The 16,985-nt window shown below is 40.9% G+C and overlaps 1 protein-coding gene across 1 annotated transcript in view; it reads left to right on the forward strand.

The window, feature by feature from the left end:
- Positions 1-16,985, forward strand: part of myo3b (myosin IIIB) — a 358,080-nt gene that overhangs the window by 190,405 nt on the left and 150,690 nt on the right. The window contains exon 16 of the mRNA XM_035410289.1: positions 15,501-15,580. Within this exon, the coding sequence (XP_035266180.1) occupies positions 15,501-15,580 (80 nt within the window). The remainder of the gene's footprint in view (positions 1-15,500; positions 15,581-16,985) is intronic.

Consider the following 16,985-nt stretch of genomic DNA (forward strand, 5'->3'; position numbering starts at 1 on the left):
GTCGCTCTGGTCGTTCATTTAACACGCACCCCCTCCCTGCAGTCTCATCTACAGCTCCACCCCCACCCATGACATAATGGACAATATTGTCTATCTTGGCATCCATAAAAAATATTATTTCACCACTAAAAAATCACATTCCGTCATAGCAACAAGATAAACCTGACAATAGCCCTAAGATATGCCAATACAGCAGTGAAAACGCTGCTCACTGAATAACGAAATAAACGAGAAAAAGTTTTTAAAAATGATACCATGTCATTCTACAGTCAATATCTGGGACTAAATATTGAATAAATATACAACCTTACCGTTGGTTTTACGCGTAGAGATGTCCCTTTTGAGACTTAGTGGTCATACATTGTCTTGGACAATCCCTTTGTGAAATATACGCACATTTGTGATGACTGGATCATCCAAAATAGCTGTGGGTATTACCACACGTGTTGTTTACGGCGTTGTCGCCCTTTTTAGTACAGTCTGGCTTGATTAACAATTTATTTCACTGTAAACTGACTGTTTAAAATGTGTGTTTTAATTTATAGATAAAAATATATTTATTCCCAGTGGTTAATATCAGTTGCCAAGAGAGTGCTGATTGACAGCTGAAGATGAACCACTGGTGTTGGCCATACATCAGACCGACAATATATCCAGGGTTGGCTCTCATCACCATGCCCCTTTTGGGGGAAAACAATACCACGTCCTGCGTAGACGGAAACAGCGTAAACAGAGGAAGTTGAAACATGTCTAAAAACTTCTACTTTAAACAAACCGGTTTAAATTAATAACGCTATGCCGAAGAGTTGCTGTATAGTTGGTTGCACCAACAATAAATTCAAAAATGCTGATCTCCGATTTGTTCCCCTGCCATGTCCTAAAAAAGATCCTGATGATAGAAGGGCTTTATGGCTCCAAGTGATATGACAATGGGAAGCAATGGGACCCTGCATCTCCACACACTTATAGCTAAATTAGCTAACACTATGTCTGATTAACAATTGCTATGGCCAGATAGCTAGCTATAAATACTATCCCTGTGTTTAGATTACTGAAAGCCCATTGCTACGTTAGGTTAACATGTTAATGCTAACCTTAGCTAACTTATCTTAGCTAATGTATCGTGATTTCAGGGTTCCAAAGTAAAACAAAGAAATGACAGACTTCATCCTGATTACATGTACTTCGTTTTCCCCCACCGAAGACAGACCCTTTCTGTTTCAAGAAAACTCAGCCGTTTTCACAGTGCCAGAAAGCGAGCATCGCATGTAGTGCCAACAACCAAAAAGAGTACGAAGCTCCGCAAGAAATCCAATGAGGATGGAGGAACCTTTGTTTGTGAGCCACAGTATATATTGCAAGGGCAGGACAGTGGCAGCGAGCCTGGTGTGCGCTCATCCGCTTTGCACAATCAAGGTAGCTAACTGTATAAAAAGTAATAGCCTCCCTCCTATAACCTGCATTATATAAAGAATAGGTTGTAGTGGCTCCCAGGTTCTTTGTAGGCTACTAACAGTTACTGGTTGGGGCTCAGGCTAGACCGACCGGGCTAACATATATGCTATAGCTCGGTCCGTTGTCAGAGCACAGTGCTATTGCTAGCTAGCATATGGGAGACTGAAAGGACATGACTGAAGATGGATGAAATTAATCTTTTCGATCTATCTTGGGCGTTCTATGGCAGGCAGAGTGGACATATATTTACTTTACATAGTGTCTTTGTGTCATATATAAACTAATATAAACTCATTTAATTCTGGTGGTTTTCTTTTGTACTGCTATTTTACATTAAAGTCAATGGCGAGTGTCATTTGTTTTCCCCAAAAGGGGCGGGTATGTGTTGCAACTGGCAAAGTTCCCGGATGTGCCGGTCTGATGTATTAGGTGGCAGCCTTGTCAGTTGCATACCCAGTCAACACATTCGCCTGCTGCGTTGGTTTTGTTGTATGGAGGAATATTTCGGACAAAATTAAATAAATAAATACATCTATAAATAATTAAATATATTGTGTAATGTGACAATAAATAAATAATAATAAAATGAAATAATTAAATGTGGCACAAAATGTACATATGTATTTATTTATTTAATTATTTATTTCAATGACGCTACGTGCGACATGAAATAAAGCTTGAAATTAAAACCATCACTTTCACCCATCAAAGTTGGGAGGGCGGGCTCTAGCGAGTACTGTTTTTTTGATTGGTGCATCGACTTGATTTGACTGTTCATGCCTGATTCAACGGGCTGCGCTGGAGGTGTGTTGTTGGAGCCCCCATATGGTGCAAATAACCGTGCAACCTGTGCTGTTGAATAAAAGAAGCAACACATTTGAATTTCTGACATGTAGCGAGGAAGGAAGGAACATAGGGCACGGGAACATCAGGCTAAGCTAGCATAAGGATGATGCCTGAAAAAGCTAGCTCGGCACACTGAAAAGCTAGCTCGGGACCACTGACATGACCTTGAAAAGGAGTAGTGGAGTGAATAGTTGGGACATTTACAAAAGATGATTCTGGAGTTGATTCTGCAGAGATCTGAGAGGAATTCAGTGCCTCTTGAATCAAATTAGCCGCGTCACGGAGTAATTTAACCCAGAGTGCTTAAATTAAATACCCTGTTAACTTTTTCTGCTCGTCATGACCGCCACTGACCGCCCGCTGGCACAACATATGGCGCTTCTCCACTACTGTGCCGTGCCGTGCCGGAATCCGTGCTCCCACTTTGTTTTGCTTTCTCCATTGCCAACTGACTCGTGTCGGGCGCAAGTACCCGTGCCGATTTTAGCTCCTGCTCTGGGGTAGGTACCAAAGGTACTATCCGTGCTGCAATTCGATACTGCCGACCGTTGATTGGTGAATGGAAATTGTCACAAATACGTCGTCCCATGTTCAGTTTCTTCATCAGCAGCAACCGCCATTTTTAAATACCATAACAGCAAGAGAGAGTAACGTTAACTAGCAAATTCTACAGTCAATATCTGGGACTAAATATTGAATAAATATACAACCTTACCATTGGTTTTACCCGTAGAGACGTTTCTTTTGAGACTGAGTGGTCATATATTGTTTTGGACGATCCGTTTGTGAAATATATGCGCATTTGTGATGCCTGGATACCTTCGTAAATAACGAGCTGTGCGTAATACAACATGTGTTGTTTACGGCGTTGTCGCCCTTTTTAGTACAGTCTGACTTGATTGACAATTAATTTATTCAGTAGGCGAGAGTATAAGCTTTCTAACGATGTATAACATGTCTAATTCTGCTTTTGGAATAGCGTTTTATAGGTCAGCGTAACAGAAAATATTCTTAGCATCCCATTCACTTACGCATTCACTCTGTTAGCAGACAAATACGATGCACCTAACGAAACGTGTTCAAGGATATTTCGTAATTTCTTGGAAAATACTATTATTATTGAGGACTTCTGAACATAGCTAAGCCATATGTTTGCTGATAGACCTAGCTGACATCGTTTTCTGGAGCAAAACAGAAGCGAATAGAACAATATCATTGATACTGTCTCTGTCTCCGTCTACGGAACATAGAGGAGATTTCATCATTGCTATGTATCGTATTACCGCTCAAAATATTTCGGTTATATACGTTATTTTTGAAATTGAGTATCTTTAAATAGGTTAGTGGTGTTATATAATGTAAATATTTCACACTGTAATGTAAGCGTTAGATGGAAGTGTAATAGTTCTTGTGAAGCATGCAACAGTGATGACGTCAGAGCTGGAACATTGCCAAAACGTGGTGGACGGGTGAAAATTGTTTTCATGTTGTCTCATCCCCATACAAGAAAACATACGAGAGTACAGAGTATAGAAATACACACGAGTTAATTTTTACACATTTAGGTACTGTACCGCATTGTGTGACAATATTTTTGCATTATTTTTTTAATCTGATAGCAATGTTTCATCTTAAACCCTCATAAAGGGCTCATTTATATGCTTTATAGTGGACAAAAAGCATTTTATTCAATTTTGGAGAGATTTTGGATATGTTTCTGGACACCTAGCTATTTTAGACCACTGTACTGACTGAAAGCTTGTAATTCCCATTTGAAAATTATGCAACAGTGATTTTCTTGAGTCAAAACAGTTGATTTGTAGTGAAATACGTGGATATGTTATGATTTACAGCAATGCATAATTTAGACATTTTGGATAGATTTGGAGATGCTGGGTACACTGCTTAGATTTTGCTTCATACATCTATAGTAGTTCTACATATCCACCCTTAGATTTTATGAACTTGTGGTCAAGAAGTTTTTGACCTAGCACATGTATAGTTTAACCTCCTGTACATATGCAATCTCTCAGTATTTCATTGCAAACTTAAAAAGTGCAAATTTATTTTAGTTTTTTTGTCAAAACAATTGCATTTGTGGCACTTTATTTCTTTTTTATATAAATGTCTTGCTTCTTTTAAGCCATTTTTCAAGTCTTTGTGGTGTTCACATCTGGAGTTATAAAGCTTTAAATAGGGTACCCCCTAAATGGGCAAGGATTGGCAAGATTTGGCTTGTGCCTTAAGAGGTTAATGAAAGGTGGAACATTTGAAATGGTTACTTTTGCGGCTGGTGCTGACTGCGGTGTTATTTGCATAAATGTTTCCTTCACCCAGAGACCATTTTCAATCAGCTGACTGAGAAGATTTTTGTTTTTCCGAAACACAACAACAACCTTATTCATTCTCAACGCTGAGTCGATACTATTACGTCCTACTTGTTCTCCCATTACTATGAGTATCTTTTTAATTGTAGCACCCGCCTCAGGGACGCACCAAAAACCATTGCGAAGGGAAAGGGGTTGCGCTCCCCGTCAGGGCGGGACACCACTTCCAAAACCTGAACTGCCGTGCTGGGCAAACAACAATAAAAGCAATGCAATGAGGGAGAAAAAGAAAGAGACAACACTCCAGAGAGAGAGAGAGAGAGAGAGAGAGAGAGAGAGAGATACCTTTGACCTTTGATACTCCTTTATTGCAACCAATCAGAGTATCAGCAAGGTCTATACATACACTTAAAAAGTAAATAAAACCAAAAAAGCAAAGCAAACACATGTAGCCCCCCTCATCACCAACACATATTGCATCCCCAACATACCAGGTTCTCTTAAACCCTTCAAAATCTTGAGCCATCTCTGCATGTGCATATTCTACTCGCAAGCAAGCTAAAACATAACATTTAAAAAGCAAGTCTGGGTCCACAGGACCAGACCCCTCTACCTTGTTCTGTTGGGTTACTCATATTGCCAACTTGGCTTGCCCAAACAGAAAATTCAATAAGCAGCATTTGTGTGTCTGCACAAGTGAGTACCCAGGCCCATAAACAAAAACTTCAGGAGTAAACCCCATCCCCAGTTTCTTACGCACCTCCTCCAAGACCTGCCACAGCCCATTTAACCACTTACATCTGGTAAACAGATGACCTACCGTTTCTACCTGAGAGCAATAGATACACTCCCCACTATTTGACATATGAAAATGTGCCAGGTGCCTGTTCGATGCTATTGCACCAGGTCTACAGACCTTCTAGGCAAAGGGTGTTTATAAAAAAGCCTCCAGAAATATTTGGGAATGGGTATATTGCATAGGTCCCCCAGCCACTTGCTTTGTAGAACATTTTTTAAGTCTTTCGCATGATGCACTTTGGTACAAATCAAATACAGATCCATCTTCCCAACATTCTCAAAAGTTCCAAGAGCTGGGGAAGCAAAAGAGAGGAGCCGACCTTCCCCTTCCTGGCCTTGCCCACCCTCCTTGAGTGGCAGAAACAACACCCCTGCCTTCAACCAATGATGTCCCGACCAGAAGAAATCCACCAGGGACTTCTGCAGATCTCTTAAAAGCCATTATGGCAGAACCATCACCATTGCTTTATGCCACAGAGTAGCTCCCACCAAGTTATTAACAATAAGGGTTATTGCCCTATAGGACAGGCGTGGCAGTAACCATCTCCATTTTGTGAGTTTAGCTTCAACTTTTTCTTTTAACCCAGCCCAATATTTTCCTGCGCATTCTCCAGTTCCCATGTGCACATCCAGAGCTTTAAGGCCCACTCTCCCCCACTGCAAAGTCCCAGGAAGCACTGTTGGGTGCCTCTGCCACAACCCATAGAGCAGTGCCTCACTTTTCCCCCAATTCACCTTAGCTGTTGAAGCCTGCTCATATGTTTCAAGGCAATCTGTTAAACCCTGCACATCATCCTGATCCTTAACAAACACAGTCACATCATCAGCGTATGCAGACAATTTAGGCAAGGTAGGAAATGACCCAGGAACCTGAACCCCTTTTAACCTTCTTGTCAACTGGCACAAGAAAGGATCTATGGCAAGGGTATACAGCTGACAAGATAAAGGGCAGCCCTGATGAATCCCACTCTGCTCTGCCACTGGCTTGCTGAGCCTCCCCCCAACTTTGATCATACATGACACCCCATTATACAGCAGTTTAACCCAAGAGATGAAACCCCAAATAAACCCAAAAGAATTCAACACATCAAACAAAAAATTGTGATCTACCCGAGCAAATGCGTTTTCTTGGTTGATTGAAACCAAACCAAAATCTGAGCCAAACTTTTCCACTTTGGAAATATCTAGCATGTCATGAATGAGGAAAATATAGTCTTTAATAATGCGGCCAGGCACACAGTACGTCTGGTCCATATGCAGCAATCCAGCTAGCTGATGCTTCAGTCTATTAGGTAATACCTTGTGAGCTCCCTTAGTCCCACAGGGGCTTCAAGCTCTGCCTTCTTTTCCTCGCCAAGGGTGGGGAGATCACGGAGTAGCAGTGCTGATCGGTGTGGTCCACCTTATACAACTCCGTATAAAAGTTGCTTTCCTCATTTCACCCACATCATATGACAGCCTGCCATTCGAGAGGTGCAAACAGTGCATCTGCCATCTCTCCTGTGCCCGCTTTTCAAGGTTAAAAAATAAAGATGTTGGGGTGTCCATTTACTTTAAAAAGGCATACTGTGCCCTCAGCATTGCTTCATTAGCCCTCTTTTGTAAGAGTGCCTGTAACTCCCTCCTCACCTGTGACAAATCATCCAGCAAATTACTTTCATTACAACCAAATATTATTTGCTCGATATTCTAAATATCCCTCTCAAGCCCCCCATCAGCAAGGAAGTGTATTTCTGACAGAAAGTCTTCATTTGAATTTTCCCAATTTCCCAACAGTGCCATAAAGACTGATATTGACCCTTTTCCCCCTCCATTAATTCCAAAAAAAATTCAAATTTTTTGCAGAAAGAAACATCTGGTAGTAGCTTAATATTAAATTTCCAGTATAAGTTCTGGCGCTGTATTGGTGCATTTGTCAAACACACAGTTACTAACTTGTGGTCGGAGAAAGTGCATGGTACAATATTAGCTTTTGTCGTTCTACAGTTATGTTATTTATGTATATATATCCGATCTAGTCTGGCAGCGTGTCTGTTACCGGACCATTTGTGTCATGGGTTTGGGGTGCGGTTCTGTTTTTTGGCCTCCCGGCCTGATTATTACCTCATTGGATGCACCTGTTTCCAATTATTCCTCCCTATGCCGTGATTCCTGCCACCTGCGTCGTGCAAAGCTATTTAAGACACTGTCTGACTTTCAGTCCTTGCTTCAGCGTCAACTTATGTTTTCATTGAGCCGGTAAGGTATTTCTGAGCCTGTTTATTAAACCTCCTGTTCTCGCTTCTCAAGAAGCGTTCCCCCCTTAGAAGGTTTGTATTTCAGTCTGTGTTTCTGGGCTTTGTGCCAGCAGACTGTTTGGGCTATACCTTTTTGTTTTCCTAAGCTACGTCTTAGGTTCTTGGGTATCTCAGTGTACGACCCCAAGTTTTCCTTTTGTTTTGGGTCTCAGCTGCAACTCAGTTACGTTGGGTTTCCCTAGTTTCTATCCCAACTATTTTTCGTTCCTGAGCGGTGCTCAGTGTTTTTATTTCTCTGTTCTCGCCCTTGTTTTACAGGGTTGTTTTCTGTTTGGCTGTTTTTTAAGGCTTGACAGGGAGTTTGAGTCACTCCTATCAGTCTGTTTTATTTTTTCCCTTCCTCGTTTTCGCTAGCCTCAGTGGCTTATCTCCTCAGGGATAAGCTTTTCGATTCCCTGTACAGTTGCGTGTGGTCCTCCGACACTCCCTCCTCCCTCACAATTTGCTCCAGGTATACTGTCTAGTGGTGGGGTTTTACCTCTCCAAACATCCAACATATCAAACTGCACTAGCTGTCTCCCCAGAGTTTGTGAAGAAGTCAAATGAGGCTCCTCAGAATTTCTATCCTTGGTAAAGTCGACCTTATAATTAAAATCTCCTCCTAACACCTGTATATTATCATTATTTAATTTAACCAGTCCTTGCTTTAACATGTTAAAAAGGGGTACTCTTTCTCCACGTGTGTTTGGTACATAAATATTAATTAAATCAAAAGTTTGACCTCCTATTTTTGCATTCACTAAAAAAGATGGCCCAGCACCACTTCAGTTATAGAGGCAATATTGACCTCCAACCCTGGTGGAAAAAAGATTTGCCACCCTAGCACTCAGATTTGTCCTATGACCAAGTATACATTCTCCTTAACACCAAATCCTCCAGTCTGTTTCATTGTTCTTATCACTATGTGTTTCTTGTAGGAAAATAACATTTATTTTTTTTGGATTTACAAATTCAGAAAACAAATGTCTTTTCTCCGTATCCCTAGCCCCGTTTAGGTTAAGTGTCCAATAGACAGAACCACCATTAGATAGAAGGGAGTAAAGGACCAAAAAGAAAAGCGCATCAAAGCAGGAAGAAACTGTCCCTTGACTATGAATCCCTATGAATCCTATACATTGTTTTACTATTGAGGGGAGATCGACTTGCGCACTGATGTTACCAAGTTCAAGTCTGAACCTCTTCCTTGGTGACAATTCGTCTACATCTGCGATCTGAAGCAATGCTTTCACCGATCTCAAAAATGTATCACTGTCAGGGGAAAAATCAGTTAACACAGTACTCTTCACTTTCGTCTCATTAAGGAAATGGTTGAACTCATCCAGGGAGTACAGCGTACCGTCTCCCATTTGACTCGCTGTCATCTCCGAATTAATGGAATAATCCAACAACATGCTGTCATCTCCTTCGAACAAATCACCCTCCTACTCCTCTGTCCCACAATTAACCTGTTGTACCTCTGCCACAGTAGTTGCTAAAACATTCTCTTGAACAGTTGCACATATTCCAGATTTATTACCAAGTGTAATCTTTTAGCCCTGGGTTTTCTTTAAAACTTTCCCTTGCCGCAACCCTGTCTCTTTGCTTACCGGCTTAGCTACAGCTTTACCTGAGTCAGTACCTTCCTTTGCACCTGCTGCAGTGCCCTCATCCCTGGCCACAGCAGACTTTGCATCGTAGTTACGACCATCTCCGGTGTTTCCTTCTCCCCCTGTTCTACTCCTGACGGCCCTGCCACCTCATTTCCACACTGGGGTACAGGTTCAACAACTTCCCTAGTATCTTCAGTGGGTTCTTCTTCAGCTCGAGTCCTAGATTCACCATTACTACATTCTCACTTCTCTATCAGGCAGGTAAACTTTTTATGACCAATATTGCCACATTCAAAACTCCTCAATCTATCAGTGCTAGCAAAAACTACTTAGGAGTTTTCGCTGTGCTTGCATCGAAATTTAATATCCAGTGTTTGGTCAGGAGATTTCAGAAACATGAATACCTGCCTTCTAGGTAGGTAAGGACAGAACATGTTTTAACTCCTCTTTTTCTCTAAAATGTCATTTTTTTACAAACGGCGGTACATTTGACACCACAACTTTCATTGATGGGGAAGAAAGAGGAGTAATTGGAATAAATGTACCTTTCACCCATATACCATTCTCAATCAAACTATTAACCAAACTTTCTTTCTTCAGAAAAATAACAACGGCTTTATTCATCCATGATGCCGAGTAAAGCTGCTCGCTTCCGACCTGCTCCCCTACTGCTAATAACATCCACTGACACATCACCATCGGGAACTTCTGAATAAAAAATTGCTTGATTCCCAGGCACACTAACTTATCAATAGAAACACAATAAATCCACCAGCTTGTTTTTTTTTTATATCAGGATTTTTGCTGAACTTAATTTTCGGAGTGAATGCACTGGTGCCAGAGTATGTTTTCTCCATCTCTTCCTCTCCCAAGGCAATTCATGTCAACAACAATATGTGAAGCAGAGACAACCCATGTGATGTCACGCTAGCACCAATTCTAAAGCAGACAGCCTTTTATTGTAGTTACGGGCCTCCCAAAAAATGCAAAATATCTCTCTCTGTCCCTCTGTGTCATCTGAAGTGGCAGAGTCCTTACTGAGTGGTGACCATCAGAATACAGCTGTTTAAGCCGAGAAATGAATATGTTACAGGCAGTTCACTGTTACATTAAGAGATGCAATGTAAAAATTGTGAGGTACACTGCTGTTAAACAGCCAATGTTTTTATGCGAACATTCACTTTCATGTCTTGACATCCGAGGCAACAGAATGCATTCACATTCCACAAATAACTGGCAACAACAGCAGAAAACATGCACACGTTGTAAACAATTTGCTGTTGAATTGATTACTTTCTCATCGTCAATTCCATATAGGCTAATCGCAAAATGACAAGAATAGAACGAAAACTCGGACTTGCGTGAAAATTTTAATTAGCAGTGGTACAGCCACCGTTTGCTTTCCTTCAAAGTTACTGCTAGCCGAGCAGCGAAGTGTGCCCTCCAGATGCGAACCATGCACCATAAATTAGTCCATAGTCTTCCTGGTCTTTTTGTGGAATTGAAGAATGGCAGAGTAAAATTACGGCAGTCTGAAAAAGCAAAAGGGACGATTACTAGAATTAACCTGTTATTTTACCCTGACAAAAAGTGCAGAAGGTGATTTCCAGTTTGCTTTTACTGTATCACCAATGTAAATTACGCAGAACTACCGCATACCACCAAGTTTGATTTCAAGTTATTATGAAAATAAATCGGTTTGGGGCTGCAGATTTTTTAAAATGGCGGTTGAAATAAAACACTGCAAATAATCGACCAATCAGAAATTTTCAGTGCTTGCGCCCCGCCCCAAAGGTTCCGGTACTTTTGGAAAGTACTACCCCCTGAGCAGGGACTTTTTGGGGGGTAAAATAAAGTCCCCGGAACTTAATTTAGACCCTAGTTTTGAGTTCCTCAAAAGTTTCCTAGTTCCGGGGTAAAGTTCCTGCGGTGGAAACGCGGCTTAAGAAAAAAGGTAGAGTGAACAAAGAGCAATTGCAGTTAAAAGTTGAAAGCGGCATGGTGACACACAGTGTCATGAAGGACGGAGTGTGGCACAGTGGGTAAGGAACTGGGCTTGTAACCGAAAGGTCGCCGGTTCGATTCCCGGGTAAGGACACTGCCGTTGTACCCTTGAGCAAGGTACTTAACCTGCATTGCTTCAGTATGTATCCAGCTGTATAAAATGGATATAATGTAAAATGCTATGTAAAAAGTGTGTGTAAGTCGCTCTGGATAAGAGCGTCTGCTAAATGCCTGTAATGTTCTGTGGTTTGTCTGCGTTTCCCTTTTTGGGCCGCCAGGTGGCAGCACTTCAGTTTTTAGTTCTGTCCTTTTACCCTGTTTAATTGTATTATTGTTTTCAATTATTCTATTATTGTTTTTGGGTTGTCTCGTTTTCCCTTCCCTCTCTGTGGCCTGATTGTTCATTGTGCCCTCCTGTGTCTCGTCAGTGTCGTGTCTATTTAAGCTCCCTTCTCCCTGACTCAGGGGCTGGATCTTTGTTTGGTTGTGTGCGCTTCTGGTCATGTTTCTGCCCTGCGTGCCTCCTCCTGAGAGTAGCTCCCTGTGTGTTTCTGCCCATGTTCTGTTTTCCACGCGTTTCTGGATTTTTGGATTTTCTTTGTTTCCTGAGTTTTGTAGAGTTACTTTGTGTTTTTTTGAAGAGTTGCCCTGCGAGGCCTTTTGTTCCCTTTTGTCCTGGATTTCCTAAGTAAAGTCGTTGTTCCTACCATTTGGAGTTTTGAGTTTTTCCCCCACTCTGCGTTTGGGTCCTAACCCCCCACGCACCTGACACAGTGGGCTTGTCTGGACCTCAGCCATTAATTCATCATAACAAACGTGTTTAGATTATCTGCTCCTGCTATGCTAATGGGGAGTGGAGTAAACACTCTTTATCTGAATAAGGACGACTTCAATTCATCAGCTGGCCCTTACTGTGTGGTAATTGGACTGAGTCCCTGCTCACACCCCCTGACACTTTTTTTTACACGTTTGTGTACTCCTTTTGGAAAGAAGCTCTCTCTTTTCTTGCATGATAGAACATTACTAAAACAATGCAGAATTAATGAAATAATACTGTGCTCATCTCACAGTAAAACAATTACTCAATCACTATTTGTTACATAAGCAGGGTTTGAATATTTTGTCTCATGTGCATAGAAGATTTAGGTCAGATACATAATTCATAATAGATTCGTATTATGTATTTGAAAATGTTTTCATTTTTTAAAAAGTATACAGGTGCAAACAAATGCTTTATACTTGGAATATTTTCAAATACTTCAAAAACATTTAAAATACTAAAAAATTTTTAAAACACTCAAATTTTTAAATTCAGATACTATGCTCAATAATTTTGGATGGTAGAAGCAATGAATCACTTATAGAATAATCAAATGAAATGAAATAAGCAATATATATAGCAAGTTTAAGACATGATGTGACCCGTTTCCCTAAAGAGGCATTGTAATTGATTGTAGTGGTTTTATTGTTATTCAATCCTTAGGGTGAGGGTTAAGTTGTGCACACTACCTTAATGCAGTGGATAGCACTGTCACCCCACAGCAAGAAGGCCTGGCCTTTTTATGCAGAGTTTGCATGTTCTCCCTGTGTCTGTGTGGATTTCCTCCGGATCTTCCTAAAATCTCCCACAGTCCAAAGATATGCATGTTAGGTTAATTGGAGTCTCCAAATTACCCATAGATATGGAAGTACTGTATGAGTGAGTGTGATAGATTTAAGTCCTGTCCAGGGTGCCCCAATGCATTCTGTGTAACCAAATATTTTTCTTTATTTATTTTTTGAGAGTGAAATTTTGGTAGGGAGAAAAGGGAATTTAAAAACTTATATATATATATATATATATAAATGTAAAAAAAAAAAAAATTGTTGGAATGTTCTCATTTGCCTGCTCCTAACTGAAAATAACTTCCTGTTGAGGACAAAATATCTGTCATTTCCTCTTTCTCTGTCATATTGTTAGATACATGTAATGTAAATAAATAGGTTTTGATAGATTCTATATGTTTCAGTAGAAGGTCGCACAGTGGTGCAGTGGTTTGCACTGTTGCCTCACAGCTAGAATGTCCTGGACCCTGGCCTGGGTCTGTCTGTGTGGGTTTCCTCCAGGTACTCTGGTTTCCTCCCACAGTCCAAAAACATGCAGGAGGGCTAATTGGAGACTCTAAATTGCCCATAGGTATGCATGTGCGAGTGAATGGTGTGAGTGCCCAGCGATAGATTGGCAGCCTGTCCAGGGTGTATTCCTGCCTCTCCCAATTGACACTGGGATGGATGGATGTGTCAGTAGAGGGTTTGGATGGGTAGAGAGAGATGGTGTTGAGGTTTAGAGTAGCTCTTCTTCAACCTTGTTCAGTTAGCACATTTATTACATATGCATTATGAGTCTAAATAAAATATTTGTGATTCATTTAATTTACACATTTCAATATCAGAGGGATAAATAAGGTTTAATTAAGTTGATTAAACATTATACTTTCATTCTTGTGCCCTCCCAAGGGTGTGGACTGTTACTAACTAGGATATCTCACATACTGCACGTACAGAACAAGAAAGAAATAACAAAGCCAGCTCTTGCAGGTGAGGGTGGATGAGGCTAGCATGTGTCTGCACCTTTAATACCCCTGGCTGACTGTGGTGGAACCAATAAGCTTTTCCACTGTCTATGATATTTATTGTGCGGGCAGGGGGGGTATTGGGGCTGGGAGCAAATGTGCCCCCCCCCCCCATGTCAAACTCATCCCTACGCCCCTGGTGGTTGCTGTTCCTGGCGGTGGCACAGAACAAGCCAAGAGGTGGCGAGGGCAGAGATATGGAGAGAGGTTGAGTTTAGTGCAGCACCATAGTAGCCCCCCCCCCCCCCTATTTAGTTACCTTCTGGAGCCAGAGGGCCACCACCCAGAGAGAGTGCGTTATCGTGCTGGGTTCCCATACAATGCAGCACGTGGAACACAAAGTCTTGTAGGGCAAAGAACCAGTGAGTTATGCGGTCATCCGTGTCTTTCACTTTAGCCTACCGTTGTAGTGGCGCATGGTCAGTGACCAGCATAAATTTACGAAAAAACAAACACAGGTTTTACCCAGGTCATTGCTTTGGTGTGAAAGAGGTATTACAGGGCATGGAATGATGACTGCTGTTATTTTACATTGAATAAATAAAAATGTACAATTTACATAACCACAGAGTGCACACACAACCATATACATCCCGAAATACACACCCTTACAAACCAGAACAAACTCTCTCACACAGATGCACGCACGTACACACTACTCCTGCAGTGAGTCACAATCTTTTACCCTACCACAGATGCCTTGGAAACAAGAAGCCATTCCTTTGCTGAAGTAAGATGTGATCTGCCACTGCAAATTAATTTCTGTTTCCCAAGATATGCAAAAAACTTTTTAAACACATAATATTTAAAGCAAGTGTACAGAATGAAGAGGGGGGGAATAGGTAAAAAATAATGTGTTAAAATGTGTTGAATTACTCTGTTTTTTGCATGTCTCCTAACTATGGAGCAATTAAATTGTTTATGATATAAGATTAAAGTTGTGCCCCTTCCCCTGCTCTTCACTAGCTCAGAACGTAAGGTTCCCAAATGAAGGGCTGTTGAAACATACCCATTCCTTTATGCAGCTTTTCTGGCCTTTCAAAAAAAGAAAAACAACAACAAAAAAACCTATTCTAGTTCTCCAGATCGGCCGGATTGGCTGCCTCTCGGTTTCTGGGGTTATATTTTTGTAAAGGTGTGGCACATCTGTAGACACTAGTGTTTATTCATTGAGTAAACCCTTTGAAATGTGTTAATGCTTCCCACTCATTATAAAATCCTGTCACCCATGGATTAAGACTTTGATGTCACCAATCCTGCTTCAAAGACTTCTCTCAATGCTATTAATCACAGTCTGAAGACACAGCCAGAGAAAACATCTTGTGCTTTACTGGCTGAAACTTTGAAATGCTCACTGTCTTGCACATAGTACATATTCTGTGTTGCGTATGAATGCTGTGCAGGCCCAAGTGTTATATTTTTAAAACTAGTACAACCCTTCCTGTGCTACCTGCAGGTGTAGTCGACTTGCTGGAAATTCAGAATAACTCATGGATTTGTTTTTTCCCCTTTCCCTCTTAGAAAAACAAACCCTCTCTGATAGATGATTGGTTTGCACACTGTTTCAAACAGGTAACCTGGCTACATCACGAGCAAGAGTCACTGCAGCCTCAAGGTCGCTACCACCCCAGCTTAACACAGGACGCAATAAGGTGGGCTACACGTTTACAAGAGTTACCTACAGTACTCTCGCATCAGTGCTGGGAAACCTGAAGCTCCTGATAGAAAACTGTCTTCCCCCTTTGTATCAGGGACTTCAGGTTTCTCCTTCCGCTAAGTGTTATATCAGTTTCTCTTTTACCATTTGCTGTTGTAATTTACTAAAGAGTCAGTTAATGTGATTGCCATGTAGTTGCTGCCTGGCTTGTTGCATCATCAGGAAGGTACTTCTAAAGCAAAGTGTGTTTCCACTTCCCAGCATCCACCAGCCCCCCAAGTGGGATTTATCTGATTCTTCTGTGATTCCCATTCAGTGACTTCTACACAACATCAGTTTACAGTTTTCTGATAAATTATATAGCTTACTGCCACCCCCAGGAATGAACCATGTACCATATGACCTCAGCAAGCAGACAGTTACCCGCAAACTTTTGTATAGTATCAGTTATACTCGAGTCCTGTAAAAATGTCTTAAGAAAGACTCAATATTAAGAAACCCAGAGGTATTCCCTATGGAAGATTATTCCTATTCCTGGGTATACATTACTCAGAAAGGACATATTGATGTTGTGTAGCTTCCATTTTCAGATTTGTTTTTCTCACTGGTTTCCCTTAAAGGAGTGACGTTATTAAATGACCAACTAATAACTCCACTCCATAAAAAAGGTATAAGGACTGGGAGTGGAGGTAATGGTACAACACTTGAAGTGGTTTATATGTTTGACTTGAATGTGTTTATGACTAGGCATTTAGCATCAATAGAATGTAAGACATAGAATTCTAATAATGAAGTGGCTATAAACTCTTTGGTCTCCTGACACCACACTGAAATTGTGCAGTGGGTCAACAAGCAAGATTTACATTTACTGTGCTCATATGTCCTGTTCCAACTGGAAAAGCAAGGCTAGCTCTTTCAGTCATTCTTTGTTGAATCCCAAGGATTTTTGAGTGTCAACTCTAGTTTTATGTTAGCTTTAGTTTTCTACTGGAGTCATCCTTTGAATCTGGCTTGACATGAAGAACAAGAATTTACCCCACTTTGCCTCATCTCACTTGCAAACTGTTAACAATTGAGATGCATATAAAGCAGGTCTAAGCCCAGATACATAATCAGAATTGGTATAGATGTGCAACAGAGCTCTCGTTAAAATATTTGAAATGAAAAAACGTGGTGGCTCACACTTCCATATAAGCAACTAAACCCTCAAAACTTCCAATTACACCATGAGGTGATACTGGGCATACCTTTCTTTCTCTGCAAAGATGATGAAATAACATATTTAGATATGCACTTTGCTGTATAGACATATAATAAAATATTTATTGCTTCATTAAATTTGATGAAGTCATGAGCAGAGATGGTCATTAGAATGCTAATATTGTGTCCGCTTTAATATG

This window comes from Anguilla anguilla, chromosome 3 (genome assembly GCF_013347855.1).
Source record: "Anguilla anguilla isolate fAngAng1 chromosome 3, fAngAng1.pri, whole genome shotgun sequence".
Classification (NCBI taxonomy): Eukaryota; Metazoa; Chordata; class Actinopteri; order Anguilliformes; family Anguillidae; genus Anguilla; species Anguilla anguilla.